Source organism: Galleria mellonella, unplaced genomic scaffold (genome assembly GCF_026898425.1).
Source record: "Galleria mellonella isolate WM207_F2 unplaced genomic scaffold, CSIRO_AGI_GalMel_v1 utg139, whole genome shotgun sequence".
In the NCBI taxonomy this organism is placed as follows: Eukaryota; Metazoa; Arthropoda; class Insecta; order Lepidoptera; family Pyralidae; genus Galleria; species Galleria mellonella.
Genome location: NW_026441995.1, coordinates 8,313,066 through 8,334,928, shown reverse-complemented (window position 1 = coordinate 8,334,928; position 21,863 = coordinate 8,313,066). Strand labels below are relative to the sequence as shown.

At 29.6% G+C, this 21,863-nt stretch overlaps 2 protein-coding genes across 3 annotated transcripts; one reads left to right on the top strand and one right to left on the bottom strand.

Moving 5' to 3' along the window:
* Positions 1 to 185: 185 nt before the first annotated feature.
* On the top strand, positions 186 to 3,125 carry LOC113512947 (uncharacterized). The gene is made up of 3 exons (XM_026896920.3): positions 186 to 881; positions 1,176 to 1,391; positions 1,913 to 3,125. The coding sequence occupies exons 1-3, from the start codon at positions 590 to 592 to the stop codon at positions 2,041 to 2,043; spliced, it is 639 nt and encodes a 212-aa protein (XP_026752721.2). The 5' UTR covers positions 186 to 589; the 3' UTR covers positions 2,044 to 3,125.
* LOC113511055 (lysophospholipid acyltransferase 6) lies at positions 2,609 to 21,863 on the bottom strand. 2 transcript variants are annotated; one of them, XM_031909530.2, is made up of 11 exons: positions 21,801 to 21,863; positions 21,247 to 21,421; positions 19,269 to 19,408; positions 14,803 to 14,880; positions 14,250 to 14,341; positions 13,239 to 13,480; positions 11,507 to 11,636; positions 10,730 to 10,950; positions 9,534 to 9,734; positions 8,564 to 8,715; positions 2,609 to 7,981 (listed from the first exon to the last, which is right to left on the bottom strand). In XM_031909530.2, the coding sequence occupies exons 2-11, from the start codon at positions 21,328 to 21,330 to the stop codon at positions 7,795 to 7,797; spliced, it is 1,527 nt and encodes a 508-aa protein (XP_031765390.1). In that variant the 5' UTR covers positions 21,331 to 21,421; positions 21,801 to 21,863; the 3' UTR covers positions 2,609 to 7,794. The 2 variants fall into 2 exon arrangements, with proteins under 2 accessions (XP_031765390.1, XP_026750436.1); XM_026894635.3 differs by lacking the exon at positions 21,801 to 21,863 and adding an exon at positions 21,594 to 21,788.

Here is a 21,863-nt window from a genome sequence, read left to right as displayed (position 1 = left end):
TTGATGTTAACTACATCACTTAGTTTTCTTGAAATGAATATCTGATTTTCTTAAAATCTTCCAAAAATGTATTCATTTTCATATACACCTAGATCGGGGTAATTAGAAACGAGAGCAGTCAATAAATAATTAACCGTGACGGTCACTCTGTATGTTACAAACACATAAAGTGAACGTGTGAGTTTTGGTGTGCGTTTCAGTCTCACATGCTCAGTCATTACTGTGATACTTATTTATCACCCCTTATTAGAGTCTTAGTAGCCCGCCAGCGTATTTACGCAGTGGGTGTTACCATTCCATTATGATCCTTAAAAATATTATTTAATTGATGAAAGTGTGTATTGTGGTGTAAATGCTTTTTCCAATTTCTAACCATAAATTATTTTTTATCTAAAATTTCTGTACATAGATGGTGTAGAATAGTGTCATGTATGACATTGACAGTTTGGTTGCGACACTCCTTCATATTTCAAAATCAAAACAATTTAAATTCAGAAAATCGTTACTTGTAGTCAACAAATACAGTTGTTTTAATGTTATTATCGGATTTTATTTAAATAAATAGTGCCTGCCAGTTTATTTATCAATAATGAGCGTTATAGAGGATGTCTGGAACTTCCAGTTTGATTTACATGATATTGAGAAAGAAAATTTTTCTGAATTTAATTTGAAAGTTAATAATATGAATGAGCATATCATCAAGCTTCTTGATGATGGGTTTAAAAGTCCAACTTATAATTACAATGTGAATATGGCTCAACATCACGATGACGATGAACTTAAAAATCTCATAGATAAAAATAAACAACTTCGGCAAGATATTGAGGTAAAATTGGAAGAAATTGCACGACGTCAGACACGTTATGAACAATGTAAACAAGGTAAGACAAATATTAATAAATACAAAAAAACACACTGATTATTTGTTATAGAGTACACTCACAACATATTGATCATTTTTAACATTGTTTTCAGCATTATCAATAATTAACATTGTATGTACATTATTTTTAAATCCAATTACATATTTATAACAAATATTATAATCACATATCTATTTTTGAAATATTGCAAAATGTTAATTTTCTACAAATTAATGCATGTTATCATGTTATGTTATATTCATAACATTACAGTTATTGTTATTTATCAAAAAAAATTTATACTGTTTACAGATCAAAAACTTCTTTCTCAAGAAATAAAAGAAACACATGAAGCATTTTTGATGGCTAAGAAGTATTATAAAAAGTTTCTAAAGATGTATTATACCATTGAGTCCAGAAGCACTGAGAAACTAGTAATTTTTATACAATTCTTTACTGAAAACAAAAAGGATTCTGATAATTATTCCTTAAGTTTATCACGTGATTCTAAATCAGGAAATTATGATTGTAAGTATGTGGTTGAAAAGTAGCAGGATATGACTTTTCAAGTACTTAATTTGTTCATAACTTGTTTCAAGTCCAATAAAGTCAAGTGAGTATAGTAAGATTGTATAATTTTTTATATAATCTTATTACACTGCTTTTTATACTCCTGTTATCTCTAAATGTTATGATTGCTGATGCCTCTTCTTTGTGACAAACATGCTTTTTATATCAGATTAATTTAGAACTTACTAAGTCTTTCTTATTATGTAACCTGGAATGGTACACAAGCAGATGGCCCACTTGATGGAAAGTGGTAACCATTATCTATAGATTTTAGCTGTATTTTTTTATATTATTTCTATGTATAATTTGTTCTCTGTTGACTCTAAATATTTCAGAACAAAATATGGCCCTGGTCCATTTTAATACATGACACACAATTATACCTGAAAATTATGAATTAAGAACCAATCTGAATAGAATATTATGTGTATATTATTTTTCCTTTAATAATAATGATTATATATTTTTTTTTGTTTCAGTACTAAATGTTACACCTAAGTTACCTATATTTAAAGAAGTGCAAAAGAAATTCAAAGAAACAAATGACCTACCTGGTGCACTCTACTGCATAAGGCAAGCCTTTGTTCATATAAGAACAAGTAAAAAGTAATAAATAATATTAATTGTATATTGAAATATTATATAACTGAAATTAAGCTTTTTTTTTCTATATTGTACCTATAATCTAACATTACTCAGAAACATATTAGAAGAATAATTTACACAGAAGCAATTAAAAAAAAAACCTTTTATGAATTAGTTTTTTTTTTTTAATTTTTTCAAGAATTGCATATAATTTTATATAAAATACAGTGTCATTTCTTGAAAACATTGTTTGAAACATTGTATCTATTGTGATTTCAAATATTTAGTAATTTAAAAAATGGGTAATGGGTATTTTTCCACATCATTTGCCAAATCTAAACTAAATGTTAGTCTATGCTGAAACTGATTATAAGAATTAACGAGATAATTTAATTAAAATATGACCTATCTTTGTCAATCTTGTAAAATTTGTTCAAAATTGCAAAATATGTGGTTTCAGTTTAGTCTATGCCATACATGAATAACAGTAATAGATGATCTAAAATACCTATTTCAAAGGTATCCACTTATAAACTGTCATAGGTAAAAGTTTTTGTGTATTATAGTACACTAATGAAACCATCCAAAAATATATTAAAATATATGTAAATTTATTTGCAACCATGTAAAATACTTATATTACTTAAATGTTAACAAAATTATACAATTCCATATTGAGGTAATATCTTTCCTCTCATCCTAAATTTATCAGTTTAAAAAGTTACATAATATTTACTATTATACTTTGTTAATTTATAATTATATCCCTACTTTGGCATCATTATTAGCCAAGTTGATACATAGAAACCATTGACATTTTAGTATGACATAACCATAGTACCTACATCTGATAATGTAACTAAAACAGACCTCTGCTCTAACAAAATAATATACAATAAATTAAAAATGTAAACTATTAAATAATCGGGTTCAAGCAATAATTAGATAAATAGGTATTACAACCATAAAACCATTATATTATTGTAATAAAGAATAACAGAAAATAAATAGTTTTGCAAATTGAAACTGTAAGGTTAAGAAAGTGCCTGTTTATTATGCATTTGAGTAGTTTTATTTCCATCACTCATGTAAAAATTAGCTATTTAAGGCACAACCAAACAACATGTAATAATAATAGATAGACGAGGTAAATATTTCACATGTTATAACTTGCTATCCATACCAAACCCTTTCGAAAATAATAATGTATCCATAAGAATCAATCCAAGTAGAACTGACATTTCCGTAATTTCAATAATAATAACAATTGGCATGTTGACGGTTTCCTATTAATTAATAGCTAAATTAAGCTCGCAAGCAACAGACACCGCAGTGACAAGATGTGACTCGTTTACGCCGCACAAGTGTCGTGTACGGTATCTCATCTCGTAAAATTATGTATTAAATGCGTATTTTATGACAACTTTTTTAACCTATGCAGAATCTAAAGGGAAGAAGAATGCATTTTGGTCACACTGTGAAGTATATCATAAAGTACACGAGTGTTACGTTTACCCAGTCTATTCTTATTATAATGCTGGCAAATGTTTTTCGATATTTAGCTAGAATTAGATGGTTATTATAAAGTAAAAAAATTGATACTCAAAGTATATATTAAAGTATAAATTAGTAATATAACAACAAAACCCGTTTTCATGATTAAGTTTTCAAACTCCTTCTTTATAGTTTCTACTTTTAAATTCCATGCCCACACACTGGAATCAACTATCCTTTTCGATTGTCTACTCGTGTACATATTTTTATTTATTAATTTGTCATCTCAGTAAAAATAGAAATTTAATTATTTAATATACATATTTATACTTTCATATACAGTAACAATCTTAGCATGTATTTTTTTCTTAATTATCCAATCAATTATAACTTTACACACAATTTAAAATTTATTAAGATGACTGTTTTATGCAAATATGAGATTGACATAACGTGTGTATTACATTTTTTTTTTAACATTTCTTCAGATAAAATATCAACTGTGATGTATCATAGTGTAGACTATAGCAGCTAACTACACATTATACGTCCTAACTAGACGAGGAGTCGAAATATAATTTAATTTTTATGGATTTTAAACTGCCAATCTGGAGTTCATAAATAATAATTGCTATCTATAAAACGAATGGCACTTTCGCTATTTTAAAATAAAAAAAAAAAAAAAAAACAATTTCAAGAGGGGGGAAAAGAGGGTAGGTGTGCATAAGGGCGGGTTTAAAGCAGTTTAGAGATTTTAGAATATCTATCTACACAGAGGAAAATATCTATATAATTACATAGAAATTATATTGGAAGAGATTTAGATTCTGTTTAATTTGTTATAATAGGCTTTAGGTGGGTATCAGTTTGATACAGGTGTCATTTTGGTAACTTTGAAGGAAAATGCAAATAATTATGATAATCATTTGTATACAACAATAATAAACATTAAAATTTTCAAATCAGGTACTTTGATGCATTTTCTAGGTTTCTTATTAGTAGAAATATTTTATAATGTATATGGTTAATCTTTTCACAATTATGTTATTCAAAAATATTTTCATTTATGGTTACGATTACGAAAAAATAGGCTCTTAGTAATTACTTTGTATTATCAACAAATATGTAATCATGTCTAAAATTTTTACTTATTTCACTTTATTGTATATTAGTAATACTTTTATATAACAAAGTTTATATATGAATTCAAAGTATAGATATGAAACTAGAATTGTCTGATCTTCTTAGGAGTATAAAAGTATGCTTAGGTAATTATATAATTTGGGTATATCGTCCGCCATGATATCTTGTACATGTTTCTACCACGATTCAACAGAATAGTTCTTGTTAATAAGTTTTTTTTTTTTTTAGATTAAAAGCATACCACCTCTTGACAAATGATATTAACTTGTTTGCATAATACATTTTAACCCTATAAAACTCCACTGGGTAAAAATGTATCAACTAAACAATTTGTAATACATAAATCGGAAAATTAAACATAAAAATTACAAAAGCCCACATAGGATCAACATTTTTTTTATCAGAGAATTTATTTGCAACTCGTAGAACAGGCACTTAATTTACCGACTCGTACCTACCCTTGTTACATAATATGTAAATAAAATAAATAGGGAAAAACGTTTTAGGGTTGCGTTTGAATAGTGTTTTAAATCATTAGTGTCATTATATCTACAATAACAATTAATTAAATTAGCAAGCATAAAAATTGCCTTAATATCACTGTAAAGTGATTTAGTCCATTGAGAAAATTGGGATATTACTCTCACTTGTTACTAACGGATGTTACTTGTCTAAAATTCTGTATTTCTAAGAAGTTTCTATTTTTTTTTTTTTTCTAAACTATTTACATTTTTCTAATAATTAACCAAGAGAATATTCAATTCGCCAATTTCGTTGGTAACTGACCCCCGTTTTGTTGATAAAGTAGGAAATGTGTCATCACTCCTTTTCTACTCCCATTTGACAAGTGATACACAAGTACAAGAGAAAATCTCGAAGCAATATCCCAAGCCGCTTCCCCAGATTGCTATTAGTAGGCTACTTTCCTCTTATGGAGTATTTTGTCCAGCAGTAGGATGTTAATTCTTTGTTATTGTAAATTATAAAACATCATAATTTTGTCAAATCAACTGAAACCTGGATGCACCTTAAAATATAAACTTAAATGATACGTTAGTTTTTGTGCGTTATAACTAGAAAGTTGTTCGAGATGTCTTATTTTTATGTTAAACTATAATTTAATAACAAAACTGATTTTATCATATTTCTTTACATTTTTATGATATGTGATAATGTCGACACTATTTTTATTAGATAAAATGTTACATGCGAATAATTTACTCAGTATCTTAATCCAACCATAAATAATATATCAATTATATACTGACAAAATTGTTACCAAATGGTAACATATTAAAAATCACAATGTTGTATTAAACAATACATTATGTATCTATGATATAGTCGGTTTGTTATTAAATGAAAATCTTCTACAGTTTGCTCAGTGGATGGTCGAATCAAGTAATACTGTCAAATACTAAAGGATGTTAAGTATAAGGCTAAGAATATGCTGAGAACGCAAGCAACGTGTCTCACTGCGACGCTTGTATATTTGTTTTTTTATTGTTTCATGCAAAATTTTCTTTTTGAGTTTATTTTCATGAATCAACCAAAAAATAGACGCTTATCAAATACTATGAGCAGATACATGTTATTTGTAGAAATGTACCATTTATGTGCATTGATTTCTAAGCTCTGTCATTTTATATTATGCTACGCTGCAGTATCTGCATCTTAGATTCTCAACATACGCTTTGCCTAAATATAGGCTCTATGTAATACAGACATTTAATAATAATAATAACTGTTAACTGTAAACTATAGCATCTAAAAATATATTAAATACTGATCATTAACATAAAAAAAAAACAAAAAAATATATATATTATTATAAAGCCTTGTACAGCCAGTAAGCAATCTCACGATATAAAAGTATTTTGTGTTTACAAAAAATAATTTCTTAAAATAGCACAACCGAAAACAGAACCCAAAATGCGATTTCATTCACATAATGTAAGCACTACTATGCCACATACCTAAGTCTTTAAAATATACAAATAAATTCGTAATGCAAACAGCATGCATTACTAAGATTGGTCACTGGCTGAAGCTTTGAAACTTTATGTCCATGTGTTAGACTACGGTAACTATGTATGATCGGGCAGACCATGTTTGTTTTTACTACCGCGATTAACGCCGCGATGCACAATTGGAAGATAGGTATAAGGCTTTTCGTGAATAATGTATATTTTTTCTTATTCTGCGATAAAAAAATGTAAAAATTCATCACAATAAAGGCCTAATGTAAACAACGGACGATCATCGCCGTATATTTTTATCTGTCATAATAGAACACATGCATGCTACGACATACATATGTCCGCGCTAGTGCACAGATTACAATGTTAGCTGCACAAAAGGGAAAATTTTATCCTCGGCGGACAAATGTTCATCGCCTACGCAACTCTTAAGTGCTCTTTCATATGTAATTTAACGAGTTAAAGGTATTTACACAGGCCTAACGGGTCTGACATTACGAGATATTTTGCAATGGCTATATAAATATCTTTTTCTAATGTACCTTCAATTTGAAGATAATCAATGAACATTTGTAGGAAAGGGTGTAAAAAAAATCTTAAATAGTTTAACTATTTAAGATTTTTTTAAACTGGTATAAAGACAAAATGGTTATAGCAAACGCTAAAATACTTGTGTTTATATAAATATATAATACTGGTCTATGAATATTACGCCGGTAAAACAAGCACTCATTAATATCAAAATGTGTAAAATTGGAATGTTTCAATTCATTCCAAGAGTTACGTTTTGTTTCAAGTTTTCTTAATTTCCATATGGAATGTGCTCACTTACTGGACATAATGAAAGGAGTGTTTAACTGCTATTCTTTTTTTTTTTTTACTAAAATAACCAAGGTTTTATTTTCCTAAACATAACATTTATAATTTATTCTTTGTGCTTTTTGATTTAAATTTTAAGTTATCAAATGCATATTCGTTTACGAGGAAAAAAGGAATGAATTATAATAATATGGCGACAATAGTTCGAAAATCAATTATGTTGAAAGTGAGTAGAAATGGGGTAGGCACCCGTTAACTTAAAAAGATTGCAGATATCAATACACCTCCAACTTGTGTGTTAAAAATATTTTTCTTATACAATAACGTAATGTAATACACAATTAAGATATTTTCAGATTACCATTGCTATCTCCATTCATTTCATGTATAGAAAAATTATCTTTGTTTGATTTGGAAGATAATTGTGGAAGCTCATGGTTTGATTGTGCGGCACTAGGAGAGCGCCTTTTCGACGATGGCAGTAGCATTGCACCTAAGGCAATGAAATGCAATGAATAATACAGTTTCCTGAAACAATATAATATAGTAATTAATTTTTACAAAAGATTTTTCAAAATGACATAGATAAAATATTCGATAGTCAAATTCTGCAAGTTTTAATAGTTTAAAACAGTCATACTTATACTTTCATTTATATTTACTTACATTTTATTGATCAATAACATATAGTTCAAAAGATAAATTTAATGTTTTAAATACCATGTAACCTATAAGCACTGGTATAAGCTACATAATGATACAAGTATAAATTAAATGACATTACCTTCTTTTTATTTTCTTCCTTTTCTTTAAGTACTAGTGGGGTAAAAATATTTTTGTTCACGATTGTAATTCCACAAGAGTCAAAAGTAATTTATTGTTGTGAATATAAGGCTGTTGTAATCTAAATGGCCGATGTTCGAAGAAAACTTCAAAATCCCGGTCCTTTGGATGAAATTGATTTTTTTCCTTTTGGAAAGGTACTTACAAAAACAAAATCGCGAAAGTGTGGACTATTATGTTAACAGAAAAAGTAGATATAGATAATATGTAGAACCCTATTGTTTGTACAGTAAAATAAGTGTACAAGAACAAAAAATAAAACCATACCCATAGAAAGCGAGACTAGGTCCAAGATGTAGAAGAATAAATGGCACCGTGGCATACGTCATTGCAACACGTGTTGTTATGAATGTGAGTAGATCATAGAAAATCTTCTTAGGGCGACTTTCCAGGAACATGGGGCGGACCACTGTTCGTACCTGCATAAATAAGTCAGAATTTTTATGTTACTAGCATACGATAATTTATTTTTTAATAAAGATAAGTCTATTGGGATTTTTACATCTAGTAATGTAAAAATCCCAATAGACTATTATAGAAGACTTAAAATTGGCAAATCTAAATATTATTTCTTTCTAATCACATTCTAATACTATTACATTATAAAAATATGTCCATAGTTGTATCTACAATTTACTAAAAACAAACTTTCTGAATAAAGTATGAGAATACGAGATTAATAAGAGACTATTCGGTTAAATGTTCGAAAAAAAAGTGTGAAATGGAGAGCCTTCTTCTTCACGTCAGTATTTTTTTTTTTTATACTGAGTTTATTAGTTGTTTTATCTTAGACTATCTTTTTGCCCGCTACTACATACACGTGAATTTCAGAAATAAGAAAACCACTTAAATTTATCACTTCCAGATAGTGTATATCAAATTTTAAGTTGGACCTTTAGAAACATAAAAATGAAAACTACATCCAATTTAGTGTAGTAATTTTTGCGTGGTGCTGGAACAAACAAACAAAATTTGAAAAACAAAAATATTTTGGCTTTTATTGGTCTTATTAAGACCCCTCATATAATTTTTCCTAAATATCTATGTACAAACATTTTTTAGTCACAATTTTATTATATTAATAAGATTCCTTCTCTTTCTTTGCCGGTTTCAATATTCAGCTCTCATCATGAAAACATTACTTTGTTCTTTTATTTTACAATTTAATAATTACATACAGAATATTTAGCAGAGAGCATGAAGTGTCACGCTAAGGTGAACTGAGGGCCATACGTACGTTCCTGGCGGCGACCGTGAAGATTCCACCGGCGAAGAAGGTCATGTAGTAGCCAGGGTAGAAACCGTGCCACACAGCGGATAGCATGTATACCCGCGCTGTACGAAAAGCAGCCCCGCCGCGCGAGTATGCCACGCCGCGTAGCCATGCGTTAGTGTTTTTGTTCCAACTCGCTACTGCCGTACGGAAGTTTTGCGCCAACTGTGTAAGCACGTTTGAAAACATATTACAACGCATTTGGGGTTTGGAAAAAGTGAAATAAATTCGGCTGACAATTTTCCCAAGTTATTGTCTGTTTATAGTTGCTATGTTTTTTTTATACTATTTATAAGAGAGGATATAACGACATCTCAATTATTTAAATCCATCAAACTGTTTAGGTTATACGTTTCGCCAAACATACGTAATTAAAATACAGCACCACGATGAAGTGTTATGCTGTAACATGAGTAACTCATTCGTAAACAAATTACACAAGGAATTAATTAAATATGTATATTTTAGAGAGAATCGTACACTAGTGACGTACTACCAAGACTCAAAAATATTTGTAACTAGCGGCCCGTCCCAGCTTCGCACGGGTGGACATTTTTACTTTTTAAAAAGTGGCCATTAAGGCTGCACATGCGACGGCAGCTTAAAAATGTAGTAACTTATCCCGTTTTCCCAACATTTCCCTTCACTGCTCTGCTCCTATTGATCGTAGCGTGATGAAAAGTATACTATAACCTGCCCAGGAGTATGAAGATTAATTGTACCAAGTTTCGTTAAAATCTGTTGAGTAGTTTTTGTTTCTATAACGAACAGACAGACAAAATTTTTACTGATTGCATTTTTGGCATCAGTATCGATCACTAATCACCCCCTGATAGTTATTTTGGAAATATATTTCATGTACAGAATTAACCTCTCTACAGATTTATTATAAGTATAAATTACAACTTTCCGAATTCAAATCTCAGCGTTGCTAAAATTCTGTTTCTAAATGATAGAACACATTAAACTGAAAAACTTGGATGGCAATCAAGCATACCATACGCCAAATAGTAAACACCCAGATACCAGGCGTATCTGAACCTTACACGAAAAATCTTAAATCACTGTACCCACTACCTAGTAATTTTATTCTCATACATATTACGCTTTTATGCAACTTTTATCTAAAAATTGTACTGTAATACGGACATTATACACACCTCAAATCCAAACACATCAATATTGGACATTTTGTCCCATTTGGGTGTGCCGTCGTTATCGTAGCCATTGAAGCCCATGCCGGAGTTGTTACAGATGGCCTCGGAGAGCAGCCACGCGTGGTAGTATTTGCAGCGAACTACTAAAGTCGACAAGTATGCATACCACAGCAAATACACTGCGGACCACGACCGAGACACCTCAGAAGTTGGATCGGTTAGCTCTGTAAAACAAACGGCAATCGTATTAAGTATTGCTTTTTAAAGTTAAATAATTTAAATTATTTAAAAATAAATAAAGGGGTCAATTTTTTTTCGTCTTTCAAGTTTAGTCTTTAAAAAAATAATAGTTTCAGATGGAAAACTCTCTTAATGGAATATCAATGATTTGGATTTCCATTTTCTATTATGAACTGCCAGCTCTCTACGGCAACAGAGGGAGACTTTGTACAAAAGTCGATTGCTTGGGTACCTCTGTCCCATTCGTGTTTCAACCGTAAAGCAGTTGTGTTTGCATGGCTGTGTTTTGGTTTGTAGGGTGGGATATGGCAGTGAATTTACAGGGTACAGAGGAATAATATCTGAGTTCTCAGGAATGGCAACGCATGGGGGGTATCATGGGCGAAACAGTATAGTCTGTTATGTCCATGGTACTGCTCATGTCTATAGGCGACGGTTACAATTTTCCATCAGGTGGGCCGTCAACTTGTTTGCCATTCTAAGTCGTATAAAAAAAATATTTGCTTTATATTTTATGGAAAATTTTCATAAGATACATACCTTCTAATACTGTTAATGGGTATTTCTTCGCCAGCGTCAGGTAGAGCACTGCAGCAGCCACGGATCCTCCCACCTTGTATATTACAGCTCGACGAGGTGAAGGTTCCGTACTACTTTTATCCTTTCCAACCTAATAAATATTATTGTCATAAATTACCTAAAATATAATTCGACTAAGGGTACGGTAGGGTAGAGTCAGGGGTGAGGGATAAGGGTAGGGCACTGTAAAATTTATCGCGCGATTTTTTTTTATAACATAGGGCAAACGAGCATGCAGTACACTTGTTTGGTAAGTTCAAAGTGGAATTGCAAGTGTACTGCCAGCTTTTTAAAAAGGTATATTTTAATGCCACCTTAGATTTTAATCAGCATATCTACTATACATACATACTAGCTATATCCCGCGACTTTCATATATAAGGTGTTCTATATGTTAAGTTTGCATATATGTAAATTTAGCCGCGTGCCAAAAATCATGTCATTCAAATTCAGTGTTTACGTACGTGTGTTATACATTATAGAGAATATATATATATATATAGTTTATAATAGCAGTAGGATCATGTATAACTAAATAGTTATATTACAAATTAGTAAGGAAAAAAAGTGCATACTAATGATTTTAAATTATAAATTAGAATTTGACTTAGAATGAAAATAGAAATTATTAAAATATTCTCTCTGCCTACCCTGCAAGGACACTTGATGTGAAGATAAATAGATTATCGATAACTGTTGCGGAGCTAAACTACCAATCACATGTATTTTTACTCGTAATATACACCCGCTAGTTATATTTCTGTTCTACGAGTATAATAATAGATATACAGATACACAATAAAGCAATCATTACGTGCACTTGACAAACACAATTCGCCCATGAGTAAATTGATACCAATATGTTTGCAAGTGACGATCAATCACCGCGCTTACAGTATCTATGCCGACATTGACTACTTGTTTAATTTATACCTATCTTTTATAAACAATAAATGTATCGTATGTAGTTACCGTTATGTTACCGTAATCAGTATACTAATATACATATGTAAATGTATATATGTATATTCGTATACTTATTACGGTTTCATAATTAAATTCTACTATTGGGAATACACTGAATTAGGTGTAGTAGTTTTTGCATAATGCCAGAATAAATATACAGACTAACAGAAATTCTAAAAAATATTAGAACTTTATTATATGAGTATGGATTATATGATATTCTGTCATGTCCATGGTATTGTTTACGCCTGCAAGCAATGTGACGGTTATAAATTTCCATCAGGTAGGCCGTTAAATTCTTACTGCATAAAAATTATGCAATTTTTTTTATACAACTTAGAATGGCAAACAAGCTGTTGGCCCACCTGATGGAAAGTGGTAACCGTCGCCTATAGACATAAGCAGTACCATGAACATAACAGAGTATACTGTTTCGCCCATGATACCCCCCATGGGTTGCCATTCCTGAGGACTCAGGTATTATTTCTCTGTACCCTGTAAATTCACGCCATATCCCATCCTTGAAACCGAAACACAGCCATGCAAACACAACTGCTTTACGGTTGAAACACGAATGGGACAGAGGTATCCAAGCAAACGACTTTTGTACAAAGTCTCCTTCTGATATATATATGTGTTCTGGTATGTATACATGGCATAAATAAATAATGTACGGGGTGACAGTTCATAAAGAATTATACATATTATTCAGAGGAGTTTGTCTTACCCCTTCAACACAGGTGCCTTCTATAAAATTGATGTAATCCGAATAGAATACGACAGGGCCGCACATCAATGTTTGGAAGGCCAAAGTGTAAGCAAAATATTCGAGAGGCGAAGGAGTCTTCTCGACCACAGATTTTTCCGTTGAACAACTCGTTGAATTAGAATTAATTTCCTTCTTAGTTAAGCTATCTTGTAATGAATATGCCAATGACGTTACTCGTTGTGTTATCACCATTAGAGGACCTGAAAATTTAGAATTAATGTCAATGGTGATTAAGCATCGATAAAATTGAAGACGTAACATTTTTAATAATATGTTGTCTATTTGTATTTTCCTCCTATTTATATAATGAATAACATGCCATCCTTATTGTTAACATACATGTTTGTAGTTTTAAACCTCATTACCTATTATTTACATTTTCGACAAATTAAATATAGGTAAATATATTTTTTATCTAAAAATATTTAGGTATATTATATGTACTTGTTATGAATATTTCATGATCATTATATCACTAAATAATAATTTAAATATAAAAGTAAATTATTATTTGAATATACTAATATTCAAATGGTAATTTACAGTTTACGCAGTTATATAATAACATTGCTGTAATATTTAATTTGTATGGAAATATTATATTTACTTAACCTTAACAATACCTTAAGCGTACATATATTATCTTGAAATGTCGAATCTAAATTTTATGTGTATACAGTTTAAAATCGAAAACATTAGCATCCTATTAAAGAGTTTTATAAGTGAAACTGACCACTTTTCTATAAGAAACATGGTTCAAAAATTATATGTCTCATCTAGCTATCTACTATGGAAGAATTTTTTTCGTTTTTCGAATAATTTTTTTTTGGGAAATACTTTCGACTTCGCTCTGTATACAATGGAGCACGATATATCGGAATTGGACCATTATTATAAGGAGAATGATTTTTTAATTAATGTATTTTTTTTTCTATTTCCAAGTTTACAAATAACATTATTCCTTCTTACCGGTAATATCTAACGTATAGTCTGCAGTGTGGTATATTTGTCGGTGTAGATGTAAACAAGACAAATATAACATAGATACAGCCAGTATTACACTGAAAAAATAGAGATAAGATTATTAAATATTATTAAGGATATTCTAACATAACCCTTACTATTATAGATGTGAAAGTGAGTTTGTTTATCTGTTTGTTACCTTATAAGGTATAGCCGTTAAGGTGTTATAACAACATAACGGCTTAACCGATTACAATGAAATTTGGCATCTACATACGATATGGCATGAAGGTTATAGGCTACTTTTTATTCTGGCCAGTGAACATATACCGATCACGCGGACAAAGTCGCGGGTAAAATTTAGTATGTAAAAAATATTTTATTGCAATGTTTGAAAATTTTATAAATATTATCTTCCTATTTCGTGTTAAGATTCTATTTTATACTCCATGTTAGGATCCTATGACTAACATCGTTAACCAAATGGTATTATTAATTTATAGCTCATTGAAAGTACAATTTTAGGACCTACCTATGATAAAATTGCTAATTTACTTACTTTCCCATAAGATGTTGCGGTACAGTCTTGAGCAATGTGTAACTTAACATAGGCAGAACTGATAAATGTATTGCTTGTCTGAAAGGAAAGTATAATCCCATAAGTATGAACTATTATTTTATATTAAAATATGTAATATAAAATTAATGTGTAATCGGATAATTAAAATGATTTGATCGATTCTTTGTTATATCTAGAATGTGTAATAGAATAGAATCCAGAAAACTTAATGCTTATTTATGCTTTGTTTTATACTATCACTACATAGTATAAAACAAAGTCGCTGTCGCTGTCTGTTCGTCCCTATGTATGCTTAAATCTTTAAAACTACGCAACGGATTTTTGAACAGTTTTTTTAATAGATAGAGTGATTCAAAAGGAAGGTTTATATGTATAATACGTGTATAATATTGTAGTGAAACTCTGATAAATTTAGAGGTTTCTAATGTGATGTCTTAAATAAACACTTTTTGCGATTACAATGCAAACACTGGCTGAACCCCACGAGATAAAACAAAATAATGTACTGCAGTATTGTACACCTTAAAAAGGTCAACAAAAAGTCCACTTAGTCTCTTAAAGATAACCCACAATAACCATTTTTTATCCTTTACATTTTACGGGAAAAAATGGCTTATTTACAAAGTGATTTTAAGCAAAACCGCATTATTTTTTATCCAATTAAGTACCTTAAATACATTGTTCATTTATTATAGATCAATATGGCCGTTGATAATATGTAATTTGAAAGAATATTTCCGAAGATATTACAGATTTAAAATGCATTGGCTTTAATATCAATTGGAATGAAAAATATCCTATGTGTGAATCTTGGGTATGAATACTTATCAGTAGGAAGTAGGATCACGTATTGAGATTGTATTATCATAATTGATTATCAGTAATGGGAACTCTAATCCCTTTCAGGATCAAGGGCAGAACTTTCAACTTTGAACAAAGACATGTCTAAACATATATATGCACCTTTTTTAAGGGGCCAGTCTCTCCTGCGAAAAATAATCTTAAATATACTAATGTTTCCACGCGGTTCTATCTGAAAACCATTGCAGTTAATTCGTAGTGAATTTGCCATGATAGCTCTATTAACCTGTCTTCACCCTTGTAATCTTGTACTAGTGCTTCGCCATTCTATACTATTACCATAAGAGGATGTAAGTATTATTTGATCCTCATCAATAAAAAAATATATACATAAAACTTAAATTTAAGAGCGTTCTTGCTTACCGAATTGTAATAACATAGCAATTATCTATCAATCAATGTTTAAAAATAAGTTAACATTTTTAAAGATTGATAGAGAATTACGACGTTGCTATTAAAAAATTAAATTACATTTTTGCCATCAAAATCCAATTTTTGCAGTGACAGCATAACAAGAATATTATTGCATGATTAAAGCTCGCAAGCAGAGCACTTTTTAAATAATAAATTAGAAATATGGAAAAACGTCTAATTGTTTTTAAAATTTGACAGTTAATTGCGATATTGCTTAACCTACTTCGTTATGAACGCTCTTAATGACGTACTTTTTTTTGTTATAGAAAAACATAAGTGCATAATTATTATTTGGTATTCAGTGTATAAGTTATGTTTGGTCTAAACTAAAACAATAAACAGGCCGACGGTTTATAACATGTCTCTTTACTCTGACAAAAGTAAACAAATGATAAAGATTATGATAATAAGGCTACGACGATAATAGTTATTACTATCTTTTAGCGAAGAATAAAACTTGAGTATTGTAAAGTTGACAAAAATAGATTTTTCAAGGTTATATTAAATTACAAATTTCAAAATCTTTTCATAAACAAGTTTTTATATATACCTACAATTAATATCAAGCACTGATACCTCTGTCAGACAAATCCAATGCAACGAGTATAAACTGGTAACAGGCCATATTGTTTTTGGATATTGAAAATGGAATGGTAACCTTGCCTGCGCAATTGGTACGCGATGATGGGGCATCAGTGATTGATGATAGAATTAAGTCCGTTGGCTCATCATAATTATTTTATCAGGAATTAACCGTGATGGTTTCTAGTGAAGACCGCGTTGAGATTGACCCGACCTGAGTATACCTTATACTGCTAGCAATAAGGACTAATCTACTCATTACTAACAATCGTTTCTAATCCAGTCTTGATAGTTAATATCTATGACAACTACAGAGGAAATTTAGTGTTTATCCCAAAACTCTATGATCCAACTAGATATCATAAGGAAACACAAGAATAGTGTTGGAAGATGAAAAGGAGGATAGAGTGACGCGGTCAGGGGAGGGCAGTGGCTGTATTTTGACCTTCCTTTGGCTCGTTCTTACAAAAACAGTATCAGATTGATATTGATACATCATCAACATTATAAAAATTCCTCTTTTCCAATAGAACTATTTTATATAACTATACAATCTAAGTTACAAAAAAAGCTGTTCAAGCCATTAAAGAGAGCATTACAGATTCAGATAATATACCGCTAAAAATACGTTTTTTTATTAAATTGTATAATAATAATTATTTTTTTCATTTATATATAACACAAGAGGTATGTTTAGATAATGAATAAAAAACTGTAAACGCACATATTTCATAAGTATATTGTTTTGTTTTTCTTTACATCGATTATACTTGTATTTTTTTTGTAAATGTATTTTAGCAAAGCTACCAGTTATTACGTTACGAGTATGATTGACAGCTAGTATGTCATGAATATGAAAATACATAAAAAATTAGATAGAGTACTTTTTAATCAGGTTTAACCTTTGAAATATCTTCAGAGTTAAATATTTGTTTTAAAATATACAAATAATGATCAAGTCGGTTTGACGACTTGACAATATATAATTGTCCCCCCCCCCCCCCCCTTTAACCATGAAATCGAGGAGCTGTTATGAATTTAAATTGAAAAATTCTAGCAAAAATTTTCTAATTATTTCTTTTGTAATAAACGAGATTCGACTACATTTAAACTATTCAAAAGCATTAGACGTTGCTGTAATATAACGCTGTGGCGGAAAAATTGATTAAAGATATAGGTACATCTTGACAAATATAAGTTTTAACATAAATTATTAATGGCACAGCAACAACACCACGGCAGAACGAAACGATATTTCATAAAACCAGACTAAAACTCATTTATTACGATTAATACATACACACATAAATACCAGAGGAAGACTTTGTACAAAAGTCGTTTGCTTGGGCACCTCTGTCCCATTCGTGTTTCTACCGTGAAGCAGTTGTTTGCATGGCTGTGTTTCAGTTTGAAGAGTGAGATAGTGGGATATGGCAGTAAATTTACAGTGTACAGAGAAATAACACCTGAGTACTCAGGATTGGCAACCCATGGAGTGTATCACGGGCAAAACAGTACACTCTGTTATCTCCATAGTATCCATGGTGCTCATGTTTATAGGCGACGGTTACCACTTTCCATCAGGTGGAACGTCAGCTTGTTTGCTATTTTAAGGTGCATAAAAAACCACTACAATATTCCCATTATAGAATAATTTATCTGTAAAATTATTTTGAACTATTTACAGATCGTATTCTACGGCAGCGTCACCATGAAATAAAAAAATACAAAATCATATTGAAGGGACATTTTTATACACTTATGTATATATAAAATATTTTTCATTGTAATATTGTGATGTAATATAAAGAATTCAAAATTCTTTATCGTACTTCATATAGAGAAAATATTTGATACATAACACTAAGTATTACTGATATTTGAATTTTGTCTTTTTGTTTTTCATTCAATTCTTTTAATCTTCTAATAATTCTTTTAACTCCGTTTAATTATATACATTTGTCTACAACGTCATCTATTATTATTTTTGACTACTTCACCTAAAACGATAATAATATTTGTCATATAATCGTACCAATTGCCTGAACCTCAGTCTGAGATTCCTTATATTATGAGAAACGAAGCAATAAACATCTGGCGGCACAACACAGAATACACATATCCGAATTCCGAAAAGTTTATATTCTAAATTGGCCCGACAAAGAATCGAGCCCAAAACCTTATTTTTGCAAAGGATATACGTCATAACGCACCAACCATTGCATTACGGAAGCTATTAATATTAAATAGACTTTTATATTATTAGATGGCGTTATAAACAATTGTATACTTTCTTAATAGGTAATTAAATTGTTGAAAGACAAATGATATTGTGTTTAAAAAAAATAAAAACTAATTTTTATTTCAATTTTTGCTACTTAGGGCCACTTAATAAAAAAAAAACTATTATTGTAATAACAAATATCTATAAGCATACATAAAGCATCTACTATTGAAAAATATTTTATTATTTTTTTCGTTATTTTTAATTTTAACTTAGAATACTTTGAGAGTAACTTTTTATGATAATATGAATCTAGGATTTTTATACTTATGAGCAAAGATGAATATGTAAATATTAAACTTACTTTCCAAAGCAGAAATATCCCATTATCAAACCTATAACAAGGCACACAGAATGACGAAACTCTGGTGAAGCAAGTTTCAATGGTTTCCGAAACAGTCTGGCCAGGCATAGTGCAGCTATTTGTGCTATCAAAAAATTTACCTAATGGAAGGAAAATATGACGTTATGAGACTAATAAATTAAAGTGCCACAAGGTGAAATCTAAAAATACAGTGTAAACTCTATATAATGAAATTTAGAGGATTAAGTACTTTATTACAATTATTTAAATGCAAGATGATTCTGGAATACTTACTTTTTTGCACTATTTCACTATTTTGCACAAAAATGTGTAAGAAATTATACTCTGACTTACATGATAATTGTTTAATTCTACCAATTGCATATATAACTTTAGTTCATTAAATGGAAATTAGTAAGTAATATATATATATATATATATATATATATATATATATATATATATATATATATATATAATAATAATTTATGTAATTCTAGATTAAAATTAAATAAAGATCAATTTATTTTAATGTGTATATAACTTTTACAATGGCTATCAAACATATTAATGAAACTTTAGTCGAAATAAATAAAACTTTTATTCCATTTATTATTTTAAAGTTTAGATGGATAAACAATAATGTAAAGACAATGCATATCAACTAAATCAACTATGATGTATAAAAATTAAAAATAAATAGTTATATTAAATAGTCCAGGTAAACTGGCAATCAAATCAGACCATTACAACAAAAGTATATTAATATATATGATATTGGCAGTGGAAGTCAATGGTTAGACATGTGTTAGGCATCAAAACAATACACTAGAAAATATTTTTTTTAAGGGTGCACTATTCTTATAGTATTTTAATATATGAATGGCTAATATTGCAGAGAGGAACAATTTGATTGTTTGTTTGTAATGGATACATTCAAAAACACTCAACTGATTTAAAAATTCTCTCACCTATAAAAAAATATAGAAAGCCACATTGAGGACCATAAGTTATATACTATTTTCGAAAATTCTATCTACCAATATGAAGTCAGACCAGATTGCTAATGGAAAATAAAATTAAGAACCAAAGGGTTTCCTATATTATAGAACACTTTTCATTATATGAAGTTTACACTGTAAACAAGCAAAGCAGCTTTTTCTACAAAAAAAAAAAAAAAAAATTAAAATAAAAAAAATAAAAAACAAATATCTTTAATCACAGGTCAAAACAGAAGGAATTTTATATTGGTATTATGGATTATAGAGTAAGAGGAGTAACAGTATAGCATAAATAACAGGGAATTCTATCTCTTTCAGTATACTCCAATAAGGGAATGAATTAACATTTAATGGTTTTTTAGTAAATTAATAAAAAAAAAATTGTCACTTATGAAGTTTTTCAAGTTAACAAAACAGATTATTTAGATTACAATTTATAAGACAAATATATTTTTTGTCTCATTTACCCCTTTATAATATGATTCAAGTTTGAACTCAAATTTGCAAGCATCATTGGATTTACAAAATCTTTTAAGTATTGTAGACCTAAAACAAACTACTAGAAAAAAAATTGCTCAATTCCCTTTTTGAGGAATATGCATCCCTTTTTGGATAAAAACCTTCACTTCTTACCACTAATACATTCATTAATTTTAAGGTTAGATTTATAATAATGTACATTTTTTCACTCTGCGGGCAAGACAAGCTCTGATTTCTTGCCCCTCTTTAATAACCCACACCACCCATTTTGGTTCCTTCTAAATATAAAAGCAGGCAGTTTAAAAAAATAGTAAGTAAGAATTACAATTTTAAAGTTAAATAAACATGCAGACATGGTTAATTTTATATTGTTTACAAAAATAACATGCTATCTTGTAGTTTAATTCATTTAGATTGCTTGACATATAATAATAATAACAAACGAAAGGAGAAGTATTGTACTAAGTGGTTAAATAATTTGTCCTGGTGATACTTACAAGATCTATAGGAAGACCAATTCTATTTGAAACAAATAGAAATATTTTACTGCCATCATAATAATCATAGTAAGTCGTAGACATTCTTTTAAAGCTAGAACAAATTTCTCTGTGCTAGAATTGATTATCCACTTCTTGTTAATTTACGAAAATTTCGCTTTCACTTATGTTTGACCTAAAAATGAATATACTAATAATACTAATGAATGAAAGATATAATGAAACACAATTCGCTTGAAACACTATGTTATGAAAAAAAAAGGTTAAAAAATATATTGTGAAAGATAGATGAACCAATTTACAATTGAAATCAAACAAATATTTAGGTAGGTGACTAACATACGTACTAGCATAATCTTACTGGATTGACCGTAGAATCAGATTGATGGTAGGTGTTAATATAGGTACTGTTTTGTTCTGTGAATATAAGTAAACCACTTGGAAGTAAAATGTACAAAATATAGATATCGGTGAATAAGAAGAGTAAAGCCGAATTACACGAGAGTTTATGTCAAATGTTCATGTTTGACTAAATATTTTGAAAGCTTACATACCTACTTAAAAGCGATTAGCGACCGCGTTGGTCCTGCCTCTTTTGAACAATTTAAGAAATAAAA

Bases quoted from the DNA above. Each gene is read 5' to 3' on its own strand.
- LOC113512947 (XM_026896920.3), top strand. From the start codon at position 590: ATGAGCGTTATAGAGGATGTCTGGAACTTCCAGTTTGATTTACATGAT. The intron at 882-1,175 runs GTAAGACAAATA...TACTGTTTACAG, and splicing joins TTATGAACAATGTAAACAAG to ATCAAAAACTTCTTTCTCAA. The intron at 1,392-1,912 runs GTAAGTATGTGG...TTTTTGTTTCAG, and splicing joins TAAATCAGGAAATTATGATT to TACTAAATGTTACACCTAAG.
- LOC113511055 (XM_031909530.2), bottom strand. From the start codon at position 21,330: ATGTCTACGACTTACTATGATTATTATGATGGCAGTAAAATATTTCTA. The intron at 13,481-14,249 runs GTAAGAAGGAAT...CTAAATTTTCAG, and splicing joins CTATACGTTAGATATTACCG to GTCCTCTAATGGTGATAACA. The intron at 8,716-9,533 runs GTACGTATGGCC...TTATTTATGCAG, and splicing joins TCACGGTCGCCGCCAGGAAC to GTACGAACAGTGGTCCGCCC.